Raw genomic sequence first — 25,528 nt, forward strand, 5'->3', positions numbered from 1 at the left:
AGCCCTCGAGGGGCCGGCTGTTGGGGGTTGATATATGGAGTAGAAGTCACCCAGGACCATGACAGGGTTTGGAGTGGAATGGGAGGTTGTGACCCAAGTGCCAGCACTGCCAGGGTCCCCGAGCGCGGCAGATGGATGCCGGCAGGCTGGCCAGAAAATGACAGGCTGCTCAAAGGATCTTGTAAACATCCCTAGCACAGGCAGGAAGCGGCACAGTGTGGAGTGGGGAGGGTGCCGGCCCCACCCCTGACTCGGTGGGGTGTGGGGTTTAGGAGAGGGGCATCTCTAGGATACAGCTTGTGAAAGGGAAGCAGTGGAGGGATCAGGGAGTAAAGATGTTGAGGGTGCAGGTGCCGGGGTGGAGGCGGGAAGGGCAGGGGGAGGTACAGAGTGTGGGAGAGAGAAAAATACTACTAGCCAGATTCCTATTTCTCCAGAGTGGTTAAAAGTGGGACTCTGGAGGCAGGCTCCTTGGGCTTAATTCTTGATCCACTATATATAGCAAATTTCTCAACTTCTTGTGCCTTAGTCTTCTCATCTGTAAAATAGGCGTAATCGTAGTATCTCCCTCACAGGGATTTTATGAGGATCAAATGAAATAATCTGTGTAAGGTACTCCGATTAGTGCCTGGTACACAGTAAGCATCCAGAAAACATTGACTGCTGTCCTCCACCAGTCTGATTGTCATTGCTGTCATCTGTGCTGGGCCTGGAAAACCAAGGGCCAGCTCGGGAATCCAGGGGGAGTTCCCCGCTCCCATTGCTGTCCCAGACACAAGGCTTCCTGGATTCCTGGTTTCTGTGATGTGTTGGGAGGCTAAGAGGAGACCTAGCTGGTGCCTGATGGAAGGGGCAGGATGTGAAAGCTGTTCCCAGGCACACAGCATGGGTAGGCAGACGTCCTGGAGGAGGAGGCAGTCAAACTGGGTCTTGGATGAAGGAAGGCATTTCACGAGGTGAAGGTTCAGGAGGCAGGGCCAGTGCTTAGGGGGAGGAGCTGGAATGTGGATGGAGATAGAGCCAAGGGCTGGGTGTCCCTGGCTACTGTGAAGGAAGCAGGAGGGAGAATGGGGAAGTGGGGCACAGGGGATGCCAGACCTTGGAGCTCAAACTTTCTTCTGTAGTCATGGGGAGTCTGCCAAGACGGCTCAAGCAAGGGGTGATATAATCATAATATTTGGGAAGGGATCCCTGGGTGGCGCAGCGGTTTGGCGCCTGCCTTTGGCCCAGGGCACGATCCTGGAGACCCGGGATCAAATCCCACGTCGGGCTCCCAGTGCATGGAGCCTGCTTCTCCTTCTGCCTATGTCTCTGACTCTCTCTCTTTCTCTCTCTGTGACTATCATAAATAAATAAAAAAATTAAAAAAAAGAAGCATTTAAAAAATAATATTTGGGAAGATAACCCAGAGATCACGTGAGCTGCAAGGAAAGAGTGTGGAGGCTAGAGACAGGCAACAAGGGCAAGGGTCCAGGCGAGGAGCAGTGAGGAGCTGACCTGGGACACAGCAGTCACGGACAGATTCAGAAGCCATCGTAGATGTTAGACAAGGCGTGTCTGGGTGGCTCAGTCGGTTAAGTGTCCAACTCTTGATCTCAGCTCAGGTCTTGATTTCAGGGTTGTGAATTCGGGCCCTTCATGCTGGGTGTGGAACCTACTTTAAAAAAAAAAAACATGCTAGACAAGGCTTGACACTGCATGCGGGGCCTGTAGGAAGGAGAAAACAGCTGAGGATAGCTTTGAGGTCTTGAGCCCAGGTGATTGAGATGCTGAGTGTGCCATTCAGCTCTGAGGAGGAAGATGCTGAGTTCAGCCTGGGACTTGGGTGGAGGAGCCAGCAAGCCTCCAGGTGGCAGATGGGAATGCAGGTCTGGTGCTAGGAGAGGTGTCTATACAGAGGGAGGGGGTTATCAATGGGGCGCTGGGTGTGCCGCTCACCTGGGAGAGTGGCAGCAGTGCAGGCATGTCTGGGACAAGGCCCCTGCCTTCAGGGAGCCACAGCATTTCAGGGCGTCCAAAGTCAAGACTCAGGCTGGGCTGAGGCTCCATCGTTGAGGGGTTGGAGAGGCCTGGAAGTAGTAGCACTTCAGACGAATCCCGAAGGATGGCAAAGAATGTAATGGGCAAAAAACTGACACTCTCTTCTAGCTGGCAGGATTCCCAGTGGATGTCATTTGTGTCAAGATGTATGCAAGCAGGTGTGGCAAGAAAGTATGCATGTGTGGACAAGGGCAAAAATGAGCAGGAATGCATAGGTGAAAGTATGTGCAAAAATGTATTATGGGGGTGTGTATGTAGGTGTGTACACATGTGTGTACATGTGCGTGCCTGCGTGTGTGCAAGCGTATGTGCTAAAGGCAAGCATGGGTGTGTGTGGACCAAAGGAGGCTGAAGGGGGCCATCCCTCTTCTGACTTCTACTTCTCCTGCCCCATTTTATTACCTTTCACTCCTCTTCACCTCTAGGGAAGGAGAGGGCCCTTGGTCTGGTCCTTGAGTCTCTGAGTTCAGGGTCAGGAGCCTTCCATTACCTCTTCCAAAGGTATTGGGGCCATACCTTTCCTTTCAGACCAAACCATGAAATATTCTAGGTGTCAGTGTAAAAGTGCTGCTTGGCTTTTTGCCATCCCCCCATTTCTTCTGCACATGACACCTGCTCCTCCAAAGCTCCCCTATAGACCATGCCCACCTGCTGAAGGTTCACCTGTCTGCTTGCGTGGCCAGGTAGGAGGTAAGGTCCAGGATTAAGGGAGGACAGGTCTGGGGTCCTGGGGCTGAAAATAGGGTGAGGTGTCTTTGCTGGCCAGGATTTCCTTTTAGCTTAGAGGACACTGGGATAGGGGAGGGTCATCTGGCTTTGGAGAGAACAAGGCCTGTCATTCAGGCATGTGCCAACGCCAGCATGGCTGAGTCTGGTGGCCCTTGCTTCCCTGTCAGGACCTGCCACCCGCCACTATGGATGCACACCCTGGATTGTGGGGGTTAGCCATGAATGATTCTAGGGCAGCGAGGTGCTGCGGGAAGGTGGTGCATCCAGCTTGAGGTTTTGGAAATGTTACTATTCCCTCCTCCATGGACCTGAGTTAGTACCTCCCTTTTACAGGATGGCGCAACTGTGCCCGACTGATCGCTCATGACTGGGATGCTTTTAATATTTGAAAGGTGTGCTACTTTCCCCACCTAGCAAGTACCTCAGAAGGCTCTAGCATCAGGAGGATGGGTCCCCTCCAAACCTCTTCACAACTCTCTCTTCTCCTCTCTCTTTTTAAAACTTTATGATTGAACTAGAGGTGACATACAATGTTATATTACTTTCAGGTGTAGAACATAGTGATTCAACAGTTCTATACATTATTCAGTGCTCACCACTATAAGTGTAGTCACCATCTGGCACTATCTCCCTCTCCTCTCTTGTCTACAAGAGAGGACTACACCCGCTGTGATAGGCTACCTCCCCAGTGTGATGCAGAGGTGCCAGTAAGGCTGGTCTCCCTCACTGCATCCCAATGAGGTGCCTAAAATCCTAAGTGGTCAGGCTCTCAAGTCTCCCAGACCTCTCAGAATCTCATTCTGTCCCTCACTAGCTGTGTGATCTTGAGTAGATACTTCTCTCTGAGTCTTGGTGTCATCATCCACAAAATAGCAGCCACCTCAGTGCTGGTACAGGGATTCAATCAAGTAGTATGTGGAAAGCACAAAGCAAGTGCTTGATGTGTGTGAAATGTTTTGGAGTCTTTATGAATTCAGTCGCAAAGAAGCCCCCCTAATAAAAAAGCTCAGAGACATTATGGAGTCACTTGAGATGCTTCTGATCACTGGGGTTGGCAAGAAGAGGGGCCCAGGGGCTGAAGATGCTGTGCGGAGGCTGTTGCCAAGATCCCCTGGCTGAGCCGCCCAAGGGACTGGGCGAGTGCCGGGAGCTGTCCGTGGTGCTGAACCCCCAACGCCTGGCCTGCTTTAGAAAATCCGTGCAGCTGTCTTGCAAGAGTAAGGAGAGGTAGTCTCCAGTACCAAGGGCAGCTCCCAAAGCCCAGCTCCTCCACGAGCACTTTTCGGCCTCACCCTTCTGGGCCAATGGGACCGCACCTCAGATGGCTGGGCTGCTGCCTAGGATGGTTTCTTACATCGTTGCCCAACTTGTCTTCTAAGTCTTATCTTCTGACGGGACCACGAGCTCCCTGACGTCAGGGCATCAGTTTGCTGAGTTAGCCTGATTCTGTTGTCTGTTCACAGAATCCTTGACTTCCACCACTGGACTCTCTCAGAACCATTATAAGTTTCCTTCCACCACCCCCCCCCCCCAGCAGATGCTTTGTTTTGACTCTTCCTTGGACGTTTTCATTTTCCTCCCTCACCTTTTTCCTGTGAATAAGGTCTTGAATCCTTATTGACTCATTTAATAACATAGATAGGCATAGGTCAGAGCATTTTACAAATATCAATTCATGTCATTCTTATAACAGTATAAATTAGGTACTGTTTTTTTTAAGAGTTTATTTATTCATGAGAGACACAGAGAAAGAGGCAGAGACAGAGGCAGAAGGAGAAGCAGGTTCCCTGTGGGGAGCCTGATGTGGGACTCAATCCCAGGACCCTGGTATCACTACCTGAGCTGAAGGCAGATGCTCAACCGCTGAGCCACCCAGGCATCCCAAGTTAGGTACTGTTATTTTCCTCAGTGAGCAGACAAGGAAACTGAGGCATGGAGAGATTAAAAGCCTTGCTAGTAAATGATGGAACTGAGAATTGAACCGAGGTTGGCTGGCTCTGAAGGCCTTTCTTCCCATCATATTATTATGCTGCCTTTTGGGTAGCTCTGTGATGCTCCAGGATAGTGGTTTGTGGGGAGGAGTGCTCCAGCATTCTGACCCTAGCCCAGATCAGGCACTAGAAATATGCCTTAGCATCTGGAAACTCACGATTGAAATAATTAGTCAAAATGCAAGGAAATGGTTGTTTTTGCCTCATGTAATTTGGTTTTTTGAAGACCACTAAATGCAAACATTCTCCTGTTAATTACTGTCTCAAATTTGGTCTGTAATTGAGGGAACTAGAGCTGGGGAAAGTGTAGAAACCCGCTGGAGTGGCAGGCCTGCCCAAGTCAGCATTCTCAGCCGCCTTGCTCCTGCTCTGTTAATTTTAGAAACTCCTCTAGCCTGGGTGTATTATTAGCTTTATGTACAGAGGGCCATGAGGCCCTCAGTAGCCTCTCAATGACAGTTTTGTTTTGGTTTTCCCAAGAGATTAAATGAAAAGGAACGGTGACCATGTGTATATAGGGGTGTTTGCACACTCTGTGTGTGAATGGGGATACCTATTTGTGCTTCTAATGAGTGTCTGCAGCTGTCTTTGAGTGACATGCATGAGGCTGTGTAGAGAGTGTACACAGCTCAGGAACACCCCATTGAAGCTGAAACCATTCTGCTGGGGCCCACGCGTCATTAGCAGGATGTGCAGTATTCTGTGTGGGGGGTGTGATGGCCAGGGTGGGTTCTTGGGTCTTAGGTTGGGTTCTCCCAGATGGCATAGAGGCTCAGAGCTGGAGGAAGGGTGGTGGGTTGCAGGTCAGGGAAGGAGCTGAAGTTGACCTTTTGGCAACAGCCTTAGAATGAGAAGCTTTTAGCCTGGGAGGCTCTGACTTGAGGCCCTGAATGGCTTGGTTTTCAAAGGAGCTGTCCAAAGCTGCCCTTCCAGAAGCTGCCCTTTCCCTGAGCTGTGTGATGTGGGACAGCTGTCTCATCCACTTCCAGTGAAGCAGACCCTGCCCTCTCCTTGACTCATAGCACCATTTTGAACCTGGCAAAGACAGCAATTTGCTGTGAAGTGATTTTTTTCAAACCTGGAACTCCTCTGGCAGGTTTTGGAGAGGGACTCTCTGAAGACTTGGGGGAGGCAGGTCTTTTTGTCTCCTACTCCCTCCTGGCTTTCTTGCAGTCGAAAATTAAAGATGGCTGAAAGGTTATTTCTCTTGAGAGAACATGCTTACTTCTGCCTGACTTAACAATACCTTTATCTGTTATTTTGTAACTGTCTAAATTAATAGCAGAGGGGATTTTTGCCTCATGTAATTTGGTTTTTTGAAGATCTGCAGTGCAGGTTTTAGATCTTGGGGCCAGCCCTGGGGTGGCTGGTACTCGGGCAGGGTCCCTGGGATTGATTGGTCATACCTTCTAGACATGTGGTCTGTGCCTGCGTGTGCTGTGTGCACACTCCAGAGGGGCCCCTTCTAGTCCAGGTGGCTTCACCCTGGGGCCCTTCCCACCTCCCTCAGGAAACCCTTGCAATTGGTATGACACCTTAGGAGAAATGATACTGTAAACCCCCATGATCTCACTCCATTGCATTGAGTGGCACCTTACTGGTGCCTGAAATCCCCTCATTAACACTTCATGCCCTTGAAGATCTCACTGTCCTTCCCCAACCCTGTGTTAGAATGTAAACCTCTGGGGGAGGGAGATGGCCAAACATTTTCTGACTATAGGGGATAGACTAAAGGAAGAGCCCCAAAAAGCCTGTGTGGGTGAGGGCCAGATTGGAATTATGGGACAGAGTGTTTAGGCTCCACCCCTCATTGCACAGTGAGGAAACTGAGGCCCAGAGCAGGAAGGGTCCCTGCTTAATGTCACACAACTTGACTGTGACAGAGCTGGGGCTGGATCCCAGGCATCCTGCCACCCAGGTACCTGCTGTGTGTCTGGACTTCCCCTGCTCTCTGGTCACAGGCTGTAGCATGTCTGCCTGCCAGCCTGTCTCAGGCCATAGCTGACCCTCAGGGAGGATGGAGCAGCTTGGCCTGAGGCTGGGGTACTGTGGGGCGAACTGCTCCTACTGCTGAAACAGCTTCACACTTGTCTCTGGACATCACTGGTTTGCTTTTCAGCCTGACTCCCACTGGGAGGTGGGGCTGGGAGTGGAAGGCCTGTCACTGGGGAGCAGACAGAGGGACAGGCAGGGGGTATCCTTAGGGAAAAGAGAGCCTTTCTCTTCCAATCTCTATATCTTGCCTATGGTACCCCTGTGCCTATCTCATGAAGTCACTTAGAACCTTCTGAGACTTCATTCTTCCACATGTGCTCTCCCTTGGAGTTTTCTCCCATGGTCTGTAACTCATTCTTTCTGTCTTCCTGGAGACTGACCCCTGTGTCTCTGGGCAGATTTTACTGGGACCTGACCATGCTGCTGCTGATGGTTGGAAACCTAATCATCATTCCCGTGGGCATCACCTTCTTCAAGGATGAGAACACCACACCCTGGATTGTCTTCAATGTGGTGTCGGACACATTCTTCCTCATCGACTTGGTCCTCAACTTCCGCACAGGGATTGTGGTGGAGGACAACACAGAGATCATCCTGGACCCGCAGCGGATTAAGATGAAGTACCTCAAGAGCTGGTTCGTGGTGGATTTCATCTCCTCTATCCCTGTGGACTACATTTTCCTCATCGTGGAAACACGCATTGACTCAGAAGTCTATAAGACTGCCCGGGCCTTGCGCATCGTCCGCTTCACCAAGATCCTCAGCCTCCTGCGCCTCTTGCGTCTCTCTCGCCTCATTCGATATATTCACCAGTGGGAAGAGGTGAGTGGTAAGACCCAAACCTCTCAGAGGATGGGATATTTTTCCCACAGGGGGAGTGCGGGGCCACCAGGTAGTCTCAGATAGTTGGATTTGGGCTGTTGGATTGTAGCAGGCACATCTGCTCCAAGAGGACAAATATTAGTAATTTCTTGACTTCTTATCGTGTGCTTGATAATATGAAAATCACTTTACAGGCAGTATCCCATTTAAGTCTCTGATAACTGTAGAGGTACTCACTTTTTCCATAAGGAAACCAAGAGACTGAAAGTTTAAGGGATTTGTATGAGGTCACAGAATCAGTAATTGGTGAACCTGGATGCCAGAGCCTGCGCTGTTAACCACTGGACAATATTGTAGAGAACGTAAACTCATGAGGCTGTAGGGGCCAGGCAGGGAACATGAATGGGTGAAAGGGGCCAGTGGGAGGCAGTACGGAGTGTGGTGGACTGGGGATAACTGAAGAATACACCTTCCATCTGCCTCTACTCCACTGTAGCCACTTGTTGCCAAGAGAGAATAGGCCCAGGGTTTCTTTTTTTCTTTTTTTTTTTTTTTAATGATAGTCACAGAGAGAGAGAGAGAGAGAGAGAGAGGCAGAGACACAAGCAGAGGGAGAAGCAGGCCCCATGCACCGGGAGCCCGAAGTGGGATTCGATCCTGGGTCTCCAGGATCGTGCCCTGGGCCAAAGGCAGGTGCCAAACAGCTGTGCCACCCAGGGATCCCCAGGCTCAGGGTTTCAAGATCTACAGACTGATCATGAGAAGCAGAAATCTGGATTTTTGTGAATTTTGTTGGCAACATTCTTAGGTGTCCTGGGGGTTCTTCTGGAGCAGACCCTGAGGTGAGGATCTGCATCAAAGTGGCTTTTTCCCCCAGTGGGGCTGAGGCAGGGAGCATTCCCAAGAATAATCTGGTAGGGGGCTGGGGAAGAGGGACAGAGGATGGAAGAAAGGAAGCCAAATAAAGGTGACACCAAGCAAAGTCCCGTGGGGAGCTCTGGGGACACAGTGCTTCACACCTTGGAGTTGTCCCAGTCAGAACAAGGAGTTGGAATTTTTATATCCCCTTGCACGGCAGCCATTGGTTCAGGGCACTTCCCGCCCTTGGTGCTAGGCAGGCAAAGCAGCTCCCAGCAGCCTGGGGTGGGTCTCTGACAAAGAGCCATAGTGGCTAGCTGGCGGGAGTGAAAAGCCCACATGCGAGGAGCCTGGAGTCATGTGCACAAGAACCGTAAAGGGATCCTAGGGGCTGTGGGCAGAGCCCTGGCTACAGAAACTAAATAAAAAATTGTAAAAGAACTGGGTGGGCCAACACTGTTTGGAACAAACCTAACTCAGCCATGGGCCGAATGCAGTCCTCTGTGGGAGGAAGAGAGGAGGACTGTGGGCTGGAGTTTGTAAAACAGCAGGTGACTGTGCCAGCGCTTCTGTCTGCATCTGCCACCGTCCAACTTATGCCTTTTGGCAGTGGCAGCAGGCTGGCCGGCCTGGAGGTGCCAGCGTGGGGGTAGGTATACGCTGTGAGGCTGCCCACCTTGGGGTGCAGAGCAGGCTGGAGCCTGAGGAAGCTTCTGCAGAGGCACGTTTCTTGCCATGGCTCACTGCCGGTCTGCTGGTCTCCAGGACCCCTGCGCTTGGTTGGATGGAAGTTCCCATGCTCAGGACATAAGGTCCCCACCCCAGCAGCAGCTTGGGCCCTCACAGTAGCACCCGTGGCTGATGGTCGAGGCATTGGCAGATTGAGGTCAGAGGGAGCAGGAACGTACACCTGTGCTGCGAAAGTGCCTACACCAGCCTGGCAGTGTCACTCTGTGGCAGAAACTCTCTTTGTGTAGGAGAATTTGCATTATTCCTGCTGACAGAAGAGGGGCAATGACTTGCCCAAGGTCATGTGGCAGGCATCTGGCTGAGCTGGAGCTGGAGCTGAGCCCAGTTAGCTCTCCTGACTCCCAGCAATGAGGAGTGGAAGCAGTGGAAGGTCTGGGGGCTCTAGCAAGGGTTACACATGTGAGGTCTGAATTAGAATCCTGGCTCTGTCTAGCAGGGTGAGCTTGGTGCCAGCTTGCCTCCCTGAGCCTCAGTCTCTCATCTGCAAAGTGGGTATAATCCTCACTGGATTGTTGGAAGGATTAAATGAGATGATGTTTTGTTTTGTTTTTTAAAGATTTTATTTTTTTATTCATGAGAGAGACAGGGAGAGAGGCAGAGACACAAGGAGAGGGAGAAGCAGGCTCCATGCAGGGAGCCCGATGCAGGACTCGATCCCAGAACCCCGGGGTCATGCCCTGGGCTGAAGGCAGACGCTCAAACACTGAGCCACCCAGGTGCCCCGAGATGATGTTTATAAAATGCTTAGCATAAATTTTTTTTTAAAGATTTTATTTATTTATTCATGAGAGACACAGAGAGAGAGAGAGAGAGAGAGAGAGGCAGAGACACAGACACAGGCAGAAGCAGTCTCCTTGCAGGGAGCCCAATACAGGACTCGATCCCGGGTCTCCAGGATCATACCCCAGGCTGAAGGTGGTGCCAAACCGCTGGGCCATCGGGGCTGCCCCCCCTCCCCAAAAGATAAATAAAATAAAATAAAATAAAATAAAATAAAATAAAATGCTTAGCAGGAAGCCTGGTGGATGGTCTGATAAATGCCCCTCCCTGGTCATTTGTCTGAGTAACCCTCCATACCTCTATGGGAGGGCTTACGTTTCTCAAGTACTTTTTTTTCCCTTAAAGACATATTTCCTTATTTTAGAGAGAGAGAGAGGAGAGAGAGAAAGAAAGCACGAGCAGGGCGGGCAGAGGAAGATGGAAAGAGAATCCCAAGCAGACCCCACACTGAGTGCAGAGCCCAATGTGGGGCTTGATCTCATGACCTTGAGATCATGACCTGAGCTGAAACCAAGAGTCGGATGTTTAACTGACCGCGCCACCCAGGCGCCCCTCAAATACTTTTTACCCTTTGTTTTATTGGCTCCTCACACCTAGCTGGCAAGGTGAAGCAGGCAGGATTGATTATTCCTGTTTGCCAGTGAGGAACAGGGGCAGAAAGTCGGGCTGGCCCAGTGGTAGGATTTTGGAACTGGACCTCCTGATTCTGGGTTCCCTGCACTTCCTGCATTCTTAGGTCACCTGAAAGCAGGATGCCAGTGATTTTGTCATCTGTCCCTCTGTTAGGGAAGACTCCCAGCTGCGCTTGGGACGGCAGGCAGCGGGGCAGGCAGCAGAGTGGGCCGAGGGGTGGGGCAGTTCTGTGTGATGGGTTGGACGTGTGGTACCTCTGGGACCTCCAGGTGCAAAGAGATAGATGTTGGCTTGGGGATCTGAGCTCAGACCTGAAAGGGGAGAGTGTTGGGGTGGGGCTGGGGGCCGGGGGCCCCCCTGAGCGGCTGCAGAGGAAGAATGGAGGCATATTTCCTAGAATGTCCTGACAAGTAGTCTCTTGGTTTCTGTCCCAAGTCGAACTACAGTGGCCTGGAGGTTGGACCCTAGAGACCTCCAGGTAGACCTCCAGACCATGTTGGGTCTCTCAGTCCCCAAGGCCACCCCCCAGCCTTCAATTTGTCTTAAACATACAGCTAGACTATCATCAAAAGCAGAGAAGTAGCCACTCTTGACCTTCTGTGGCATTGGTTCAAGTCTCCAGGCTCCAGCCCCCCGGGAACCACCCTTGCTCCTTCCTTACGCCTGGGCCCTAGGGGCCATGGTATCTGGGGAGAGTTGGCAGACGGCAGAGAAACCATGTCCCCGCACCATGCATCGTGGGAGCTCGGTCCGGAGCTTCTGTCCCCACCGCCTCCCTGGCCTGGCTCCCCGCTGGGCTCTCCAGAACTGGCCAGGCAGGCCTTGCCCTGGCTCTTCCCCGGGGTAGACAGAGGCCCCAGGAGGCCTAGGTCAGAGCTCTGAACTGGACATTGGTACTCAGTCTCGTGGGCAGGGATGGAGATCCCAGGAGGCCAAATAGATGACTCCCCGCCGCCTCCGCACACACCCTTATCTGGCCACCAGCGGGGAGGAAGTTGCTTTGAGCTGGCTTCTGCAGGACACCGCCCAGCCAGGGGCTCCCACTGGACCCCCGGGATTGGATCGGGCTTCCCTAGCTGGCCCCGGGAACCCTGTCTCCACATAGCCTGCCCTAGGCCTGGGGCTTCTTGCCTCAGCGTGGCCTGGAGACAGTAGTGGGGAGACCCCAGAAGTCCCAGGTCTTCGTGAGATTCGGGAGAGGAGGTGTTCAGTAGAGAAAAGCCTGCTCTCTCTCCTCTAACTCCCTCTGTGAATCTCTTTCCTTTTGGGGACCTTGGTTTTCCTGACTGTGCTCTGATGTTCTGGGGTCGGGGCTTGGTCCCCACCCTGGCCTCCCCTGGCAGGGACCACGTTAGCTGACCCTGAGGACACTGTCGTGGCCCTGGGTGGCCCTGGTGAAGCCGTGGAGATGCCAGACTGCCTCGCCCAGCCCAGCCCCCCGCCAGAGAGTCCTCAAGCGTCTCGGGAGTCAGGAGAGGCGGAGGGTCTCGGGCAGGTTGCAAGCCACCCTCTCAGAGGACGCCAGCCTCTGCCTCCATCCCGGGCGATCTAGGTCAGCTTCCTCTTCCCAAGCTTCTCCCAGCCAAGCCTCTTCCCTCCCTGGGAGGTGTGAGCTTGTTACAGGCACAGAGGCTATTGTTAGAAACCGTGGTCGCCGCCCCCCCACCCTCCGGATGTTCCCCAGCAGGCCCAGCACCCCAGCGACCCATCCCAGAATCCTCTTTCCCTCAGCAGCCGAGAGCTGGGGGAGGAGGGCTGGACAGAGGAGGCTGCGCCTGGCCGAGCCTCCCGAGGAGTCTCCTCTTCCACGGACTTCGATTTTTCTTTCTCGCTCAGAATTGAGGAGTGCTTTTAAGCGTACGGGTTGGCACTCTATAGGCCCCAGGAGGGGACCCAGGGTGACCTTCAGCTGGGCCACCTCCAGGCTGTCCCCAGGACACTTGGGCACCAGCCGTCCTCTCTGGCCAGGGATCGCTGACCCCAGGGCGGCCGCTGGTCCCTCAGATGCAGGGAGAAGTTGGTCTTTTCCCTGAGGAGAATATGAGTCTCCCTGGGAGGGAACTCAACCCTGCCCTGAGCAGAAGCCTTGGCGGAAACTCCAGTTTCTGGTCTCTCCCCAGGACTGAGAAACCAACTCTTTGTTTGAAGGCTGGGGAAGAGAGGGAAGGAGAGGAACCAGCATGCATTGAGTACCTACTGTGTACCAGCTGTGGACATCATCTCTCCTGATCCCCAAGACAGCCCCGGGAGCTGGCAGTTACTGGTCCATTACACAGATGAGCAAACAGGCTCAGAGCAGAGAAGGCGCTTGGCCAAGCTGGAGGACATGTCGCTCTGTCTCCACACTGTGGCCGGCAAGCTCCGGAGCCTCTCCCGAGGGCCATGTGGGGACAGAGGGCCAGCCGCTCAGGCTGCCCGCCCAGCGAGCCTTGCAGGGCCTGGAAATGAAGGTACTCAACCCCCACAGTCAGAACCAACATCGTAAAAGGGGGGTTTTAATGAAGTATAAAGAGCAAGACAAATATTTGTGCAGCGCAGCTGACTTGCGGGTGGCCTGCGGCCCCAGCCCACAGCGGGGACACACAAGTGGTTAGCCGCCTCTCCCAGCAACTGCCAGACTCACTCTCAGCAACCACACCTGGGTGCCGTCGTGTTGGGGCCAGAGTGCGTGTGCATGTCCGCCCCGCCCGGGTTACCCGCCTAGCCTGGATGGATGTGCCCCCCACTCCACCAACCCTTGGCAGGAAGTTCAGATTTTGCCACGTAGGTGCCTTTGGCTTTGCACGGAGAGCCATCCAGAGTGCCCCTCCCGCCGCCCCAGAGTCCCACCCCACACCCCTCCCCACCCCCACCAGGCCCCCCCTCCAGCTTCCCTCAGCCCAACACCGAGCTCCACCACTGCCGCCACCACCACCACCACCACCACGACCACCATCACCATCACCATCACCACCACCGCCGTGCAGGACCCGTGAGTCCGTGCCCACCTGCAGGCAAAGGCCCCTTTCCTTCCCGCGAAGGCAGAGGCAGGGTCCCCCGTGGGCTGCACCTGCCCAGAGCCTTTTCCAAACGCCACCATATACACTTGTGGCAGCCCTGATTACCATCATCCCCATCACTGTCATCGTCACCTTCCCCTTTACCTTTGTCGCTGAGCACTTCTCGGTTCCTGAGACCCTACCATGTGGTCTGCTTTGTTCATTGCTGAGGTCCTGATAAAGGCAGACTAGACAAGAACCTGATCCTGGAGGAAAATCAGCTACGGAGGAACAAAACACATAGGTGATACCCAAAGAAAAGAAGGTATTGCATAGGGCAGCCCGGGTGGCTCAGTGGTTTAGCACCACCATTGGTCCAGGGCCTGATCCTGGAGACCCGGGATCGAGTCCCACGTTGGGCTCCCTGCATGGAGCCTGCTTCTCTCTCTGCCTGTGTCTCTGCCTCTGTCTCTCTCTCTGTGTCTCTCATAAGTAAATAAATCTTTATTTTTTTTTAAATTTTTTAAATTTTTATTTATTTATGATAGTCACACAGAATGAGAGAGAGAGAGGCAGAGACATAGGCAGAGGGAGAAGCAGGCTCCATGCACCGGGAGCCCGACGTGGGTTTCGATCCCGGGTCTCCAGGATCGCGCCCTGGGCCAAAGACAGGTGCTAAACCGCTGCGCCACCCAGGGATCCCCTAAATAAATCTTTAAAAGAGGAAAAAAAAGGTTTTGCATAAAAATATACCAACCCGCTACTTGTGTCTCTCAGGCCGGGAGTGGCTCATGCAGAAGAGCAGTTTTCATGAGCTGCCCCAGTCTGGGACGCTTTCTGACAGGGTCCACGGCTCCTTCAGCTCCGGCACCATGTTATGTGGCATATACTGCAGAGGAGGACGCTGCACGGTACCCTGTGCCCTAGACACCATACGTACGGTGCAGCTGGGGCTGTTAGAACAGAGAACTTGCAGACCTGAGGGCTTACACTATAAACATTTGCTTCTCATGGTTCTAGAGGCTGGAAGGACAAATCAGGGCGCCAGGATGGTCGATTTCTGCCTAAGGCCCTTGCCCTCCTTGTTGCGTCCGCACATTGCGGACAGAGATCCTCCTTCTCATGTCTTTTCTTCTAAGGGCACTGACCTCATTCATGGGGGCTCCACCCCAGTGACCTAATCACCCCCCAAAGGGCCCAACTCCTATTGCCATCACAGTGGGGGTTTGGGCTTCAACATATGGCTTTTGAGGGACACAAACCTCCAGTTTGCAGCAGCTGGGAAATGAAGGAGCTTCATAATAATGATCCACCGCACGGTGTTGTGTTCAGGGCCCAGAACACAGCCAGTTTAATTTCTCCAGCGACCTTGGGGGGGGGGGGGGCAGATGTGTAGCTTGTCTTAACCGAGGGGAGGCTGAGATCTGGTGGTTTGGGAGGGCGGGTGCTGGTCATCTCCGAGACTGGATGCGCCCATGTCACTTGCCTTCCCCATCCTCCACATCCGGGGAGAGACTTTGAAAGGTTAGTGGCTGGCCCAAGGTCACAGGGCTGTTGTGCTCACTTCAGACCTCCGGTCAGTGCCACACGGGGTGGGGTGCTGGTGCTCAGGAGCTGCTGGGGGTGGTGGGGAGAGGCTGAGGAGCTTCCGGGCTCAAGGTCCAGGCCCCAGGGCAAGGCCGGCAGCGACGGTGGCCAGAGGCACGGGTGTCACACTCAGGCATGTGCGGCCTTCTAGACGCAGGCCCCGGTCCCGCACCGCCCTGCCCGGTCTGCAGTGCCCGCCACTGCTTACATGTATCAGTCTGCTGGGCGCGCGGATGCTGGGCACTGCGGCTAGCCCTGGGGCCCGCGTGGCCTGCGATCCCAGACACATCCCTCGGCCACTTTGGGGTAGAGTCCTTTCATCTGCAAAACAGAGCTCCTGGGCCTGTCTCATCATCTGCAGGCAGCCCTGGGTCAGATAGGCCTCTTCCACTGCCACCGTGGTGGCGCCCAGTCCCTCCTCCGAGCCATGCTGACAGTATTTTCAGCAAAGGGTCGTCGTGAGTTTAAATGAGGATGACTGTGGGACCGCATGCCCCGCATGACTGGGATGTGGTGTTACTGTCCCCCTGTCACCGGGGCCGTGGGGGTGATGGAGCTCCATCATCCACGAACCTTTCCAGGGTCTGCTTCATCCTGAAAAGACTCCAGAGCCTTTGGGATGGAACATCCAGGGTCATGCTACTAAGGGGACCGCAGGTGGGCACGGCCCCGGAGGTGGTCGACCAGTAGTATTCATGTTTGACTCCTCAGAACCTGGACCCATACCAAGCCCCCTTGTAGAAGGGGAAACAAGTCACTGGCAACAGAATATCCTGCCACCAGCCACCAGAGTCCACCCCATCCTGCCTCCAGGGTCTCCTAGGGCAGAGGCAAGGCCAGAGCTTCCAGAGGCCTCCCTCTAGACCTCCTCCCCTCTCGGTCCCCTCACTGCCCTGTCAGCACGGCAACCCCTGCCCACCCCGGACCAAGCAGCAGCTGTGGCAGGAGGGCCTTGGGGCAGGGATGCTGGGTATGCCCACCCCACCCCCGCCCCGCAAGCTTCGGGGCCTCACTAGGAGCCACAGTGGTGGGCACGCTCGGGTGACACTGGGCTGGGGTTGAGGGGGTGGACTTGTTAAATGATACTGGAGAGCATTACTACTACTACATATTAACTAGTCATAAAGATTAATTATTAATAACAGCTCATCAATTAATAATAGTGTGCAATTTATGGAACATGTCTATAGCCAGGGCCGGGCACTTTATATGTATAATTTAATCCATTTGACAATCCATTCAGGTAAGAATTTTTATTGCCATTGTCCAGATGAGCCACGTAATCAGAGAGATTCAGGGACTTTCTCAAGATCGCACAGCTAGGAACTGGGTGGAAGTGGGCCTGGGATCAAGGTCCACATGAGCCCGGGGGAGCCTGTGTGTCCAGGCTGCTTAGCCCCCCACTGCTGCTAGGTCCTTGGTGTCCAGTGGCAGATTTGGGGAGACACAGTGCCCCTGGCCTGATGACAGACTGTGGTCCCCCGAGGAGCCCCACGCTGGCTGACTTTCTCCCTGTCGTCCTCCCGGCCAGGCCAGCTGATGAAGCAGCGTCTCTGCCCACTTCGGGGCTGTAGGGGGCCCCAGGTGTCCTCCCTTCAAGCATCGGGCCTGGATGGCTGGCTGGACTTCCAGGGAGGCCCCCACACCCGCAGGAAGCCCTGGAGGCGTCCCCCTGGGGCCCTATGGCCTGCTGCGAGCTTCTTCCAACCTCCCGCCTTGGCCACCTGCACCTGCCCAGCCCCAGGCCGGTGCCCGCCAAGCAGGCGTGGGGCAGTGTCCTGGGCAGCTGCAGGCCGGGCAGGAGTGGCCACCCCCTCTCCTGGTAGGCTGGCCAGCCACCTACGAGGCCCATTTCTTTCCCTGTGCCCCCAGATCTTCCACATGACCTACGACCTGGCCAGCGCTGTGGTGCGCATCGTGAACCTCATCGGCATGATGCTCCTGCTCTGCCACTGGGACGGCTGCCTGCAGTTCCTGGTGCCCATGCTGCAGGACTTCCCCGACGACTGCTGGGTGTCCATCAACAACATGGTGGTGAGCTCCCAGCTCAGGCCTCCCTTGGGGCGTCGGGGGGTGAGAGCACCAATGGGCAGCGTAGATCCACAGCGCAGGTCTACACCTGAGCCCCGGCACATGGGGTCCTGAGGTGCCAGCACGGTGGCCAAGGCCCACGGCTCCAGCCAGTGCAGGCCCATCACCCCCATCCCGCGCCCACCTCCAGCCCCCTGGTGTGGGCCCCGACTCCCCTCAAGGAGGTGAAGACCTGCTGGTTCTCACTGTATCAAGTGTGGCAAAGCTGGGCTGGGGGTTGCCATCCTCCCTCTGTCCCCCAGAGGCCCGACCAACCCTAAAAGCTGAGCCTGAGAAAAGGGAAAGCGGGGAGGGGCACTGTAGGCAGCTTATGGCGGGCTTCTGAGTGGGCTCCCTCCCCGGCCCTCCCCCCACCCCCACCCCCTAGGCCCCCACAGGTGGGGGTCTGAGCCCCCAGGAGGGAAGATGGAATGGGGGCCAGGAAGCCATCGTGCAGAGCCCCCCACCCCACGCCTCCCACGTGCAGAGTGGGCACCAGGCGGGGCGAGGACCCCCTGGACCCGTGAACACCCCCCCCCAGCTTTGAGAGGCCCGCCTGCCTCCCTCTCCCACCCTGTCCTTGTGGTTCACCCGTGGGCCAATCCCCGGAGCCCCAGGGGAGGAGGAGCCTGCTTTGAAAGAGGTGAAGGGACCTGAGGCCTCTTTCAGCATCAACTAGGCCTTGACCAAACAGCCTTTTGACGAGCTAAGTGTAAATGAATTGGCCAGATGGATTGAATATCCGGTCCCCCCTCCCCGCCCCCCATGCCAAGCCCTGACTAGAGGCAGCTGGGGCCACCCTGGGTCCCCAGGCTGGGAGCTGAGGCGGGCACCCCAGGATCAGCCCCGCTGACCTCCCAACCAGGTCTGGACCGAGAGCCACCAGACCGGCTCGGCTTGTCTAGGACCACCTGAGTGGCCTGGACCGTGGCTCACAGCTCCTGTGCCTTGCCCCAGGTGCTAGTGACAGCCTGGGAACCGTGGAAGGGTTTGGGGCCCCGCGCCCCAGTTCTTTGGGGCCTGAGCTAGGTCATGCACAGAGTTGCTCATCCATCCCCTATGTGAACAGGGAGGCACAGGGGAGGTAGCAGATGCTGGGGTTCATCTGGCAGCTTCCTCTTTTGGGACAGTTTCCTCTGTGTGAGGGTGACAGGCCCACACATGCACTAAATTCAGGAGATGGCCCTTCTGCGCCCAGCTTTCCCACGCGGAGGCTTCCTTGAGACACTGGCTGGCTTTGGAGACAAAAATAGCCGGGAGCCTCGCTCACTCCCTTCCTCCCTCCTCCTGCCCTCAAGCATTGTCTGTTCCAGACAGTCCATCTCCTGGCAGGGGGGAGGATAACTAGCGGCCTCAGCCCTGAACCCATTCCGGCAGGGCTCACCCAGGAGGTGAGTTAGCTCTGCAGCGCTCAAACTTTGCTCGCCCAAAATGAGGACAGTGTTTTTGGCTCAGTCTGCCAGAGCTTGTCCCCCCCGGGAAGGCATATCTGGTTTTGTAATTGAGGTCAGTGGGGAAATGGGCTTCACTTGGCAGTAGTTTGGTGGTGGTGGTGGGGGGTAGGGATGGAGCTATTTTCAGCAAGTGGAGGACAGCAGGGTGGCTCAGCCTGGGGCCTTTGGCGGCCTCGGGGCTCCCGGCTGCTCCCTGAGGACTGAAAAGTCGGAGGGGGGGTGAGGCTGGCTCCTGTCCCTTTGCTGGGGCTTCTAGTCTGATCCTGTCCCCCATAGCAAGAGAAAAGGCCTCAGTCGGGGGTTCACTGTCGCTGCACGTCGCCAGTGCGGGCTCCTGCCCCTCACCCAAGGCTTCCAGCCAACAGCAAGGTTGGAAGCCCTCCCTGGGCTCAGCCACTGGGAAAGAGTTAGGTTGAGGGGTGGGAGGGGACAGGGACCTTCTAGCTACCCACCCACAATCTGTCCACAGAACAACTCCTGGGGAAAGCAGTATTCCTATGCCCTCTTCAAGGCCATGAGCCACATGCTGTGCATCGGGTATGGACGGCAGGCCCCCGTGGGCATGTCAGACGTCTGGCTCACCATGCTCAGCATGATTGTGGGTGCCACCTGCTACGCCATGTTCATCGGCCACGCCACCGCCCTCATCCAGTCCCTGGACTCGTCTCGGCGCCAGTACCAGGAGAAGGTAGGGCAGAAAGCTGTGCTCCGTCCTGGGAGCCTTAGGAGAGCACCTGACCCGTGGTCCCCAGGGGGCCCAGGCTGGCAGCCAGCGGGTCCCTGACGCCAGGCCCCCGACGTTTCCTGCCCTCTGCCCTCATCTGGCTTGGGCCGTTCTCTTTGCTGTTGTCCGCCTCTTTTTCCTGGACAGATTCCTAAAGCAAACAAACCCCCACCTTGTTCATGATTGCTGAACCCATGGCTCAGCCCATAAACTGAAGTTCACCGGTGCCCTCCGCTGTGCCAAAGCCCATAGATCCTTTGGGGTCCTCATCTTGCGCGGCGTCTCGGTGGTATTTGCCAGTTAGCACTCCCGTCTTGGCTTTGCTCTTGGTTTCTGTAACTGCACACCCTCCCACTCTGGCTGGTCCTGCTGGCTCTCCTCGGCGGCGTGTCCTCTCAGTCGTCACACGTTGGGTCCCTGGTGGCTCAAGCCTTGCTCTCTGCTCCTCCATGCCTTCTGCCCTCGGAGGCGCTATGCTCTACAGGCAGCTTCGCGCAGTGGGGCCCAGGGGCCTAATCGGCTGTCCATGGAGCATGGGCATGTTACTGCATACCTCTGCCCCAGGTGCCCATCTGTAAGAGGGAGACAGGAGAAGGGCTCCTATCGTGGGGCTTATGCGGAGTGAGTAATACATGCCAACCTGTAAGACAGCACAGAGCAGGCTAGTCAATATTTATTGGCTAAGTGGGCCCCATCTGCCACCTTCCATTCCTTTCTCTGCGTGGCAGATAGAGCAGAGATTTAAAAAATGTAGAGCTGGTCATATCCTCCTGCTTAAAACTCATCCGGGTCTCCAGGTTACTTGTAGACGCAGAGCAACTCCGAGGTGTGTTTCCTCAGCCTGACATTTAAGGGGCATAATCTGGCCCCTGCACTTCCCATAACCACATCATGCCCTGGGCCCCACAGCCCTCTATTCCAGCCTGGCCAGCGCCCTCCCCCGCCCCCGCCCCGGCACGGCCTCCTGCAAGGCCTTGGCACCGACACTAGCCTGGAACTCTCCTCTCGCCTTTTCACCTGACCACTTCTCCACCTTTCAGCCTGCACTTGACCTTGGTGGGCCTTCTGTGACCCCATCAGCTCCCCCATCATGTGACCTCTAATACCCCTTCACCACACTTTGTCCTCCTAATGGATTTAATTCATGGTGTGGTCCTTGTGTAGTGTCCATCTTTCCTGTCCAGGTCATGGCTCTGTGAGGGCAGGACCCAGGTGTGTCCCGTCCCCCATTGAATTCCCAGTGTCCGGCACATAGCGGGGCTCGGCGTGTATTGATTAACTGGCTGCCTGCCTGCCCCGGGTGCCCTCCCTTGGTGGGGTGACCAAGACATGGACGCCCGGGTGCCATGCTGCCGAAAGGAAAGCTCAGGAGAGCCTGCAGAGCCAGGGCAGGGTGGGAGGGCCAGTTTGGGGCAGCAGAGGAAGGAGAGAGAATTCTAGGCAGGCATCATGAGGAGCATGAACAAAGGTATCCAGGCAGGTAGGAAAGAAATCAGCCTGATGAGAACAAGGGGTCCTGGAAAGGGGACGGTGAGAAGGCGTCAGGTCGTTCCAGCCAGGGCTCAGTCCAGGGCCTGGTGAGGGATCAAAGTGGGCCAGCGTCAGGGCCCAGCCTGTGACCGGGTCAGGGCTCCGTGTGTGACCCGGGTGGGGGCTCAGTCCGGGATGACGGTCAGGGATAGTTTAGAAAAAAGCACCAGGGTTCACTCGAGGGCAGAGTCAAGCTGCTTGGGGCTCTCCATTTGAGGGGTGTCTTTATTCTGTTCCTTAGCTAATGCCTCTCCAATCTGAGTCCCCCGTAAATCTCTCTGAGATGAATTCCCTCCCACTGGTCTCTACTCGCCCTTGCCTGAACCACGTCAACAAGCTTGTTCTCTGGCCGGGTCTCCAGACCCTGCCTCCCCTCCACTGTGCCCTCTCCCCTGGCACGGGAAAGCTCTAAACTACTGCTCCAGCTGTTCCGACTCCCCTGGCCCCACAGCCGGCCAGGAAGTCCCTGTCCCCTGGGGCTGGGCACAGCCTCAAGCAGCTGGAGCCAACGTGGCCAGAAGAACGTAAGGAACTGTCATCTCCCAGCCCTCGGTTGCCTGCAGGCACCTACAGCCGGGCTTGTCCCCGCCTCCTGGGAGCACCAGTCCCCGGGAACGGGGTCCCCTCCTCTGCTTGTTCCTCAGGTACAGGAACTGCCCTTCCGTGCCAGTGAGGAAACGGTCCGGTTGTGCCTAATCTGTTTCTGCCAAGCGTGCTCCCGTGGATGCCCGCTCTGCACCCACAGTCTCAGGACAGCTGAAGCAGCACCCACCCATCACCCCTGGGTGGATAGGAGCATTTCGTATTTGCTTGAGGCCTGGGCACTTAGGCTCACCCATCTTTCATCCCCAACCTCTGATTAAGGGCCTGGCCCTCCCCTGGCCCTCCCGTGGGCTAGAGTCACTCCGACAAATGACATGGAGCCGGCTGGGGCCACATTTGGATACCCAGCATATAGCGGGTCAGGCGCTCTGACTTTAGCCTCCAGTCCCCCAACCCACTGCAGCCCAACCCTGCTGCCCATGCCAGTGTCACCTGGTGGCAAAGAGCACCTCCTGGCGCCAGTGGGGCCTCTCTGGTCCACAGCGTGACACAGAAAAGACCTGTGTGGGGAGGAAACTTGGTGGACCTCCTGGTCAGTTGGCCTGGACCCGGGCTTGGGTCAGGCCCTATTGCCCCTGGCCGTCTCCACGGCACTCAACACGGTGATGGAGCCCCTCCCTGACCCCCAAGGCCCTGGGAGTCAGGGCCATTGCTTGGGGCACACCGACAGCATGGATCTCGGTCTCAAGGAGCCAGGGTCGGCCAGGGAGGCCCACAGGTTGGTGCCAGCTCTGGTCAGCAGCAGGGCTGGAGCCCTCCCGGGGTGACGCCCTCTTCCTGTCTCCCGTGACTCAGTACAAGCAGGTGGAGCAGTACATGTCCTTCCACAAGCTTCCGCCCGACACCCGGCAGCGCATCCACGACTACTACGAGCACCGCTACCAGGGCAAGATGTTCGACGAGGAGAGCATCCTGGGCGAGCTGAGTGAGCCACTGAGGGAGGTGAGCCGGCGGCCCGGGGCCGGGAGGGGAGCGTCCTTCCTGCTGGGCGGCCCCCTCACCTTCTCCCTCTCTCCCTGTCCGCCCCGCCCGGGGACCAGGAGATCATCAACTTCAACTGCCGGAAGCTGGTGGCCTCCATGCCGCTCTTCGCCAACGCGGACCCGAACTTCGTGACGTCCATGCTGACCAAGCTGCGCTTCGAGGTCTTCCAGCCGGGGGATTACATCATCCGAGAGGGCACCATCGGCAAGAAGATGTACTTCATCCAGCACGGCGTGGTCAGCGTGCTCACCAAGGGCAACAAGGAGACCAAGCTGGCCGACGGCTCCTACTTCGGAGGTGAGGGGGGTGAGGGGGCCGCGGGGGCCCTAGGGGGACCCGGGCTGGGGAGGCCGAGGATGACGATGCGGCCCTCCGCGGTCGCCGCCTGGCGCCTGGCGGGTGTCTGCGGCCCAGTGGATGGGTGCCGGGGCTGGGGGAGAGCCCGGCACCCGCTGGGGGCACGGGCCGGGAGCCCGCTCGTCCTCCCCACTCCCGCTGTCCCCGCAGAGATCTGCCTGCTGACCCGGGGTCGGCGCACGGCCAGCGTCCGGGCCGACACCTACTGCCGCCTGTACTCGCTGAGCGTGGACAACTTCAACGAGGTGCTGGAGGAGTACCCCATGATGCGGCGGGCCTTCGAGACGGTGGCGCTGGACCGCCTGGACCGCATCGGTGAGGGCGGCCTCCGGGAGGCCGGGAGGCGGGAGGCCGGGAGGCCCCTGCACCCTGCACCCGTCCTTCCGGCCTGAGCCCCCGCTCCCTTGTGCGGCGCAGGCAAGAAGAACTCCATCCTCCTGCACAAGGTGCAGCACGACCTCAACTCGGGCGTCTTCAACTACCAGGAGAACGAGATCATCCAGCAGATCGTGCAGCACGACCGCGAGATGGCCCACTGCGCGCACCGCGTGCAGGCCGCCGCCGCCGCCGCCGCCGCCGCGCCCCCCGCGCCCGTCATCTGGACCCCGCTCATCCAGGCGCCGCTGCAGGCGGCCGCGGCCACCACGTCGGTGGCCCTGGCGCTCACGCACCACCCGCGCCTGCCCGCCGCCGTGTTCCGCCCGCCCGCCGGCCCGCGCCACCCCAGGCGCCTGCAGTCCCTGCTCCCGTCCGCGCCCGGCGCCGCCGCCTCCGCCTCGCCCGCCAGCAGCCCGTCGCAGCTGGACACGCCGTCGTCGTCGTCCCTGCACCTCCCGCAGCTGGCCGGGCCCCCGCCGCCGCCCTCGCCCGGCTCCCCGGCGCGCACGCCCCCCGCCGGCCCCGCGCGCGCCCCGCTGCAGCCGCCGCCCCCGCCCCCGCCGCCCCCGCCCCCGCCGCCGCCCGCCGCGCGCTCCCCCGCGGCCAGCCCGGGCCAGCCCCCCGGGGACCCCGCGCCCGGCGCCCCGGAGCCGCCCCCGCGGCCCCCCGAGCGGCCCGGGCCCCCGAGAACGCTCCCGAGCGCGCCGCCCCCGCGGGCGTCCGGCTCGCACGGCTCCCTGCTGCCGCCGCCCGCGCGCAGCCCCCCGGCCCCGCAGCCCCCGCAGCGCCGCGGCACCCCGCCCCTGACCCCGGGCCGCCTCACCCGGGACCTCAGGCTCTTCTCGGCCTCGCAGCCCGCCCTGCCGCACGCCGGGGCGCAGACTCTCCGCGGGGCGTCGCCGCACTCGTCGGGGGAGTCGGTGGCCGCCGTCCCGCCCGCGCCCCGGGCGGGGGGCGGCGGCGGCCTCGGCCCCGCGGGGAGGCCCTGCGGGGGCGCCGGCCAGCGCGTCACCCTGCCTCGGAAGACACCCTCAGGTTCCGCGCCGCCCCCCCTCTCCTCGCTGGGCGCAAGAGCCGCCCCCCCCGGGGGCCCCGCTCTGACTGCTGCGCCCCAGAGAGAACCCGGGGCCAGGCCTGAGCCCGCGCGCTGCTCCAAACTGCCGTCCAATCTATGAGCAGGGCCCCCCCTTCTCCCCTCCTGTTTTTTCTTTTTTCTTTTTTGCTTCTTCTTTTCTTCTTCTTCTTCTTCTTCTTCTTCTTCTTCTTCTTCTTCTTCTTCTTCTTCTTCTTCTTCTTCTTCTTCTTCTTCTTTCTTCTTCTTCTTCTTTCTTCTTCTTCTTCTTCTCCCCACCCCCCTCCCTCCTCCTCGTCCTCCTCCTCCTCCTCCTGCCTCCTTTCTTCCTTCAGGTTTAACTGTGATTATTAGGAGATATACCAATAACAATAACGATTATCATTAAAAACAACAACAAACAAACAAACAAACAAAAAAAACACCCCACACCAGAAAAACAAAAGACAGCAGAAAATAACCAGGTATTCTTAGAGCTATAGATTTTTGGTCACTTGCTTTTATAGACTATTTTAATACTCAGCACTAGAGGGAGGGAGGGAGGGAGGGGGGGGGACGGGAGGGAGCAGGGGAGGGAGCGGGAGGGAAGCAGGCAGGGCCCAAAGGCAAAAGCCCGAAGAAGGCAGGCGGGGTCTCTCTCTGGCTGGTGTCTCTGGGGTCTCTGGGGTTGGCCGCAGGTGGGGTGACCCACGTTTGGGGGTCTTAGAGCAGGTCTGTTACTGTGTCCATCTTAGGGCAGCAGTCCCCGCCACCACCAGCCCCTTAGCTGTGAACTTGGAGCTCTGCAGGGGATCCTCTTGTGCCCCCACCCCCGCCCCCCACTGGAAGGGGTTGCCCCTGGATGTGTTTCTGGGGAGCCTCGGTCACCTGAGTCCTTGAGAGATGAAATGGGGCCAGGGCCCTGAGAGTCTTGCATTTTTTTTTTCTACTGCAAACTTAGCCAGATCCGTATATGACTATGTATATGTATATGTATGTAAGATGTGTACACGTAGAGCTGCGTAGCGCCCCTAGAGCCGTGTAGACAGCCACTCTCATGTGCCCACACTGTAACCCCGTGTTGCCAGGACACCCAGGTCACCTTACATGCAGCAGCCCGCCTTGGCCCTCTGGCTGGGCACCGCAGGGCCTGGGGGAAGTGCTCTCTCCAGTCCTCAGGGAAGAGGACCCCAGGACCCCTCAGCAGGCCCCCC

General features: G+C 57.3%; 1 protein-coding gene across 1 annotated transcript in view; it reads left to right on the top strand.

The window, feature by feature from the left end:
• HCN4 (hyperpolarization activated cyclic nucleotide gated potassium channel 4) overlaps window positions 1-24,438 on the top strand; it is a 42,035-nt gene extending 17,597 nt beyond the window's left edge. The window contains exons 2-9 of the mRNA XM_055319619.1: window positions 7,154-7,577; window positions 17,036-17,197; window positions 19,157-19,375; window positions 22,340-22,486; window positions 22,585-22,825; window positions 23,036-23,200; window positions 23,303-23,782; window positions 23,834-24,438. Coding sequence (XP_055175594.1) covers window positions 7,154-7,577; window positions 17,036-17,197; window positions 19,157-19,375; window positions 22,340-22,486; window positions 22,585-22,825; window positions 23,036-23,200; window positions 23,303-23,782; window positions 23,834-24,438 — 2,443 coding nt within the window. The remainder of the gene's footprint in view (window positions 1-7,153; window positions 7,578-17,035; window positions 17,198-19,156; window positions 19,376-22,339; window positions 22,487-22,584; window positions 22,826-23,035; window positions 23,201-23,302; window positions 23,783-23,833) is intronic.
• The last annotated feature ends 1,090 nt before the right edge of the window (window positions 24,439-25,528 follow it).

Source organism: Nyctereutes procyonoides, unplaced genomic scaffold (assembly GCF_905146905.1).
Source record: "Nyctereutes procyonoides isolate TBG_1078 unplaced genomic scaffold, NYPRO_anot_genome, whole genome shotgun sequence".
Classification (NCBI taxonomy): Eukaryota; Metazoa; Chordata; class Mammalia; order Carnivora; family Canidae; genus Nyctereutes; species Nyctereutes procyonoides.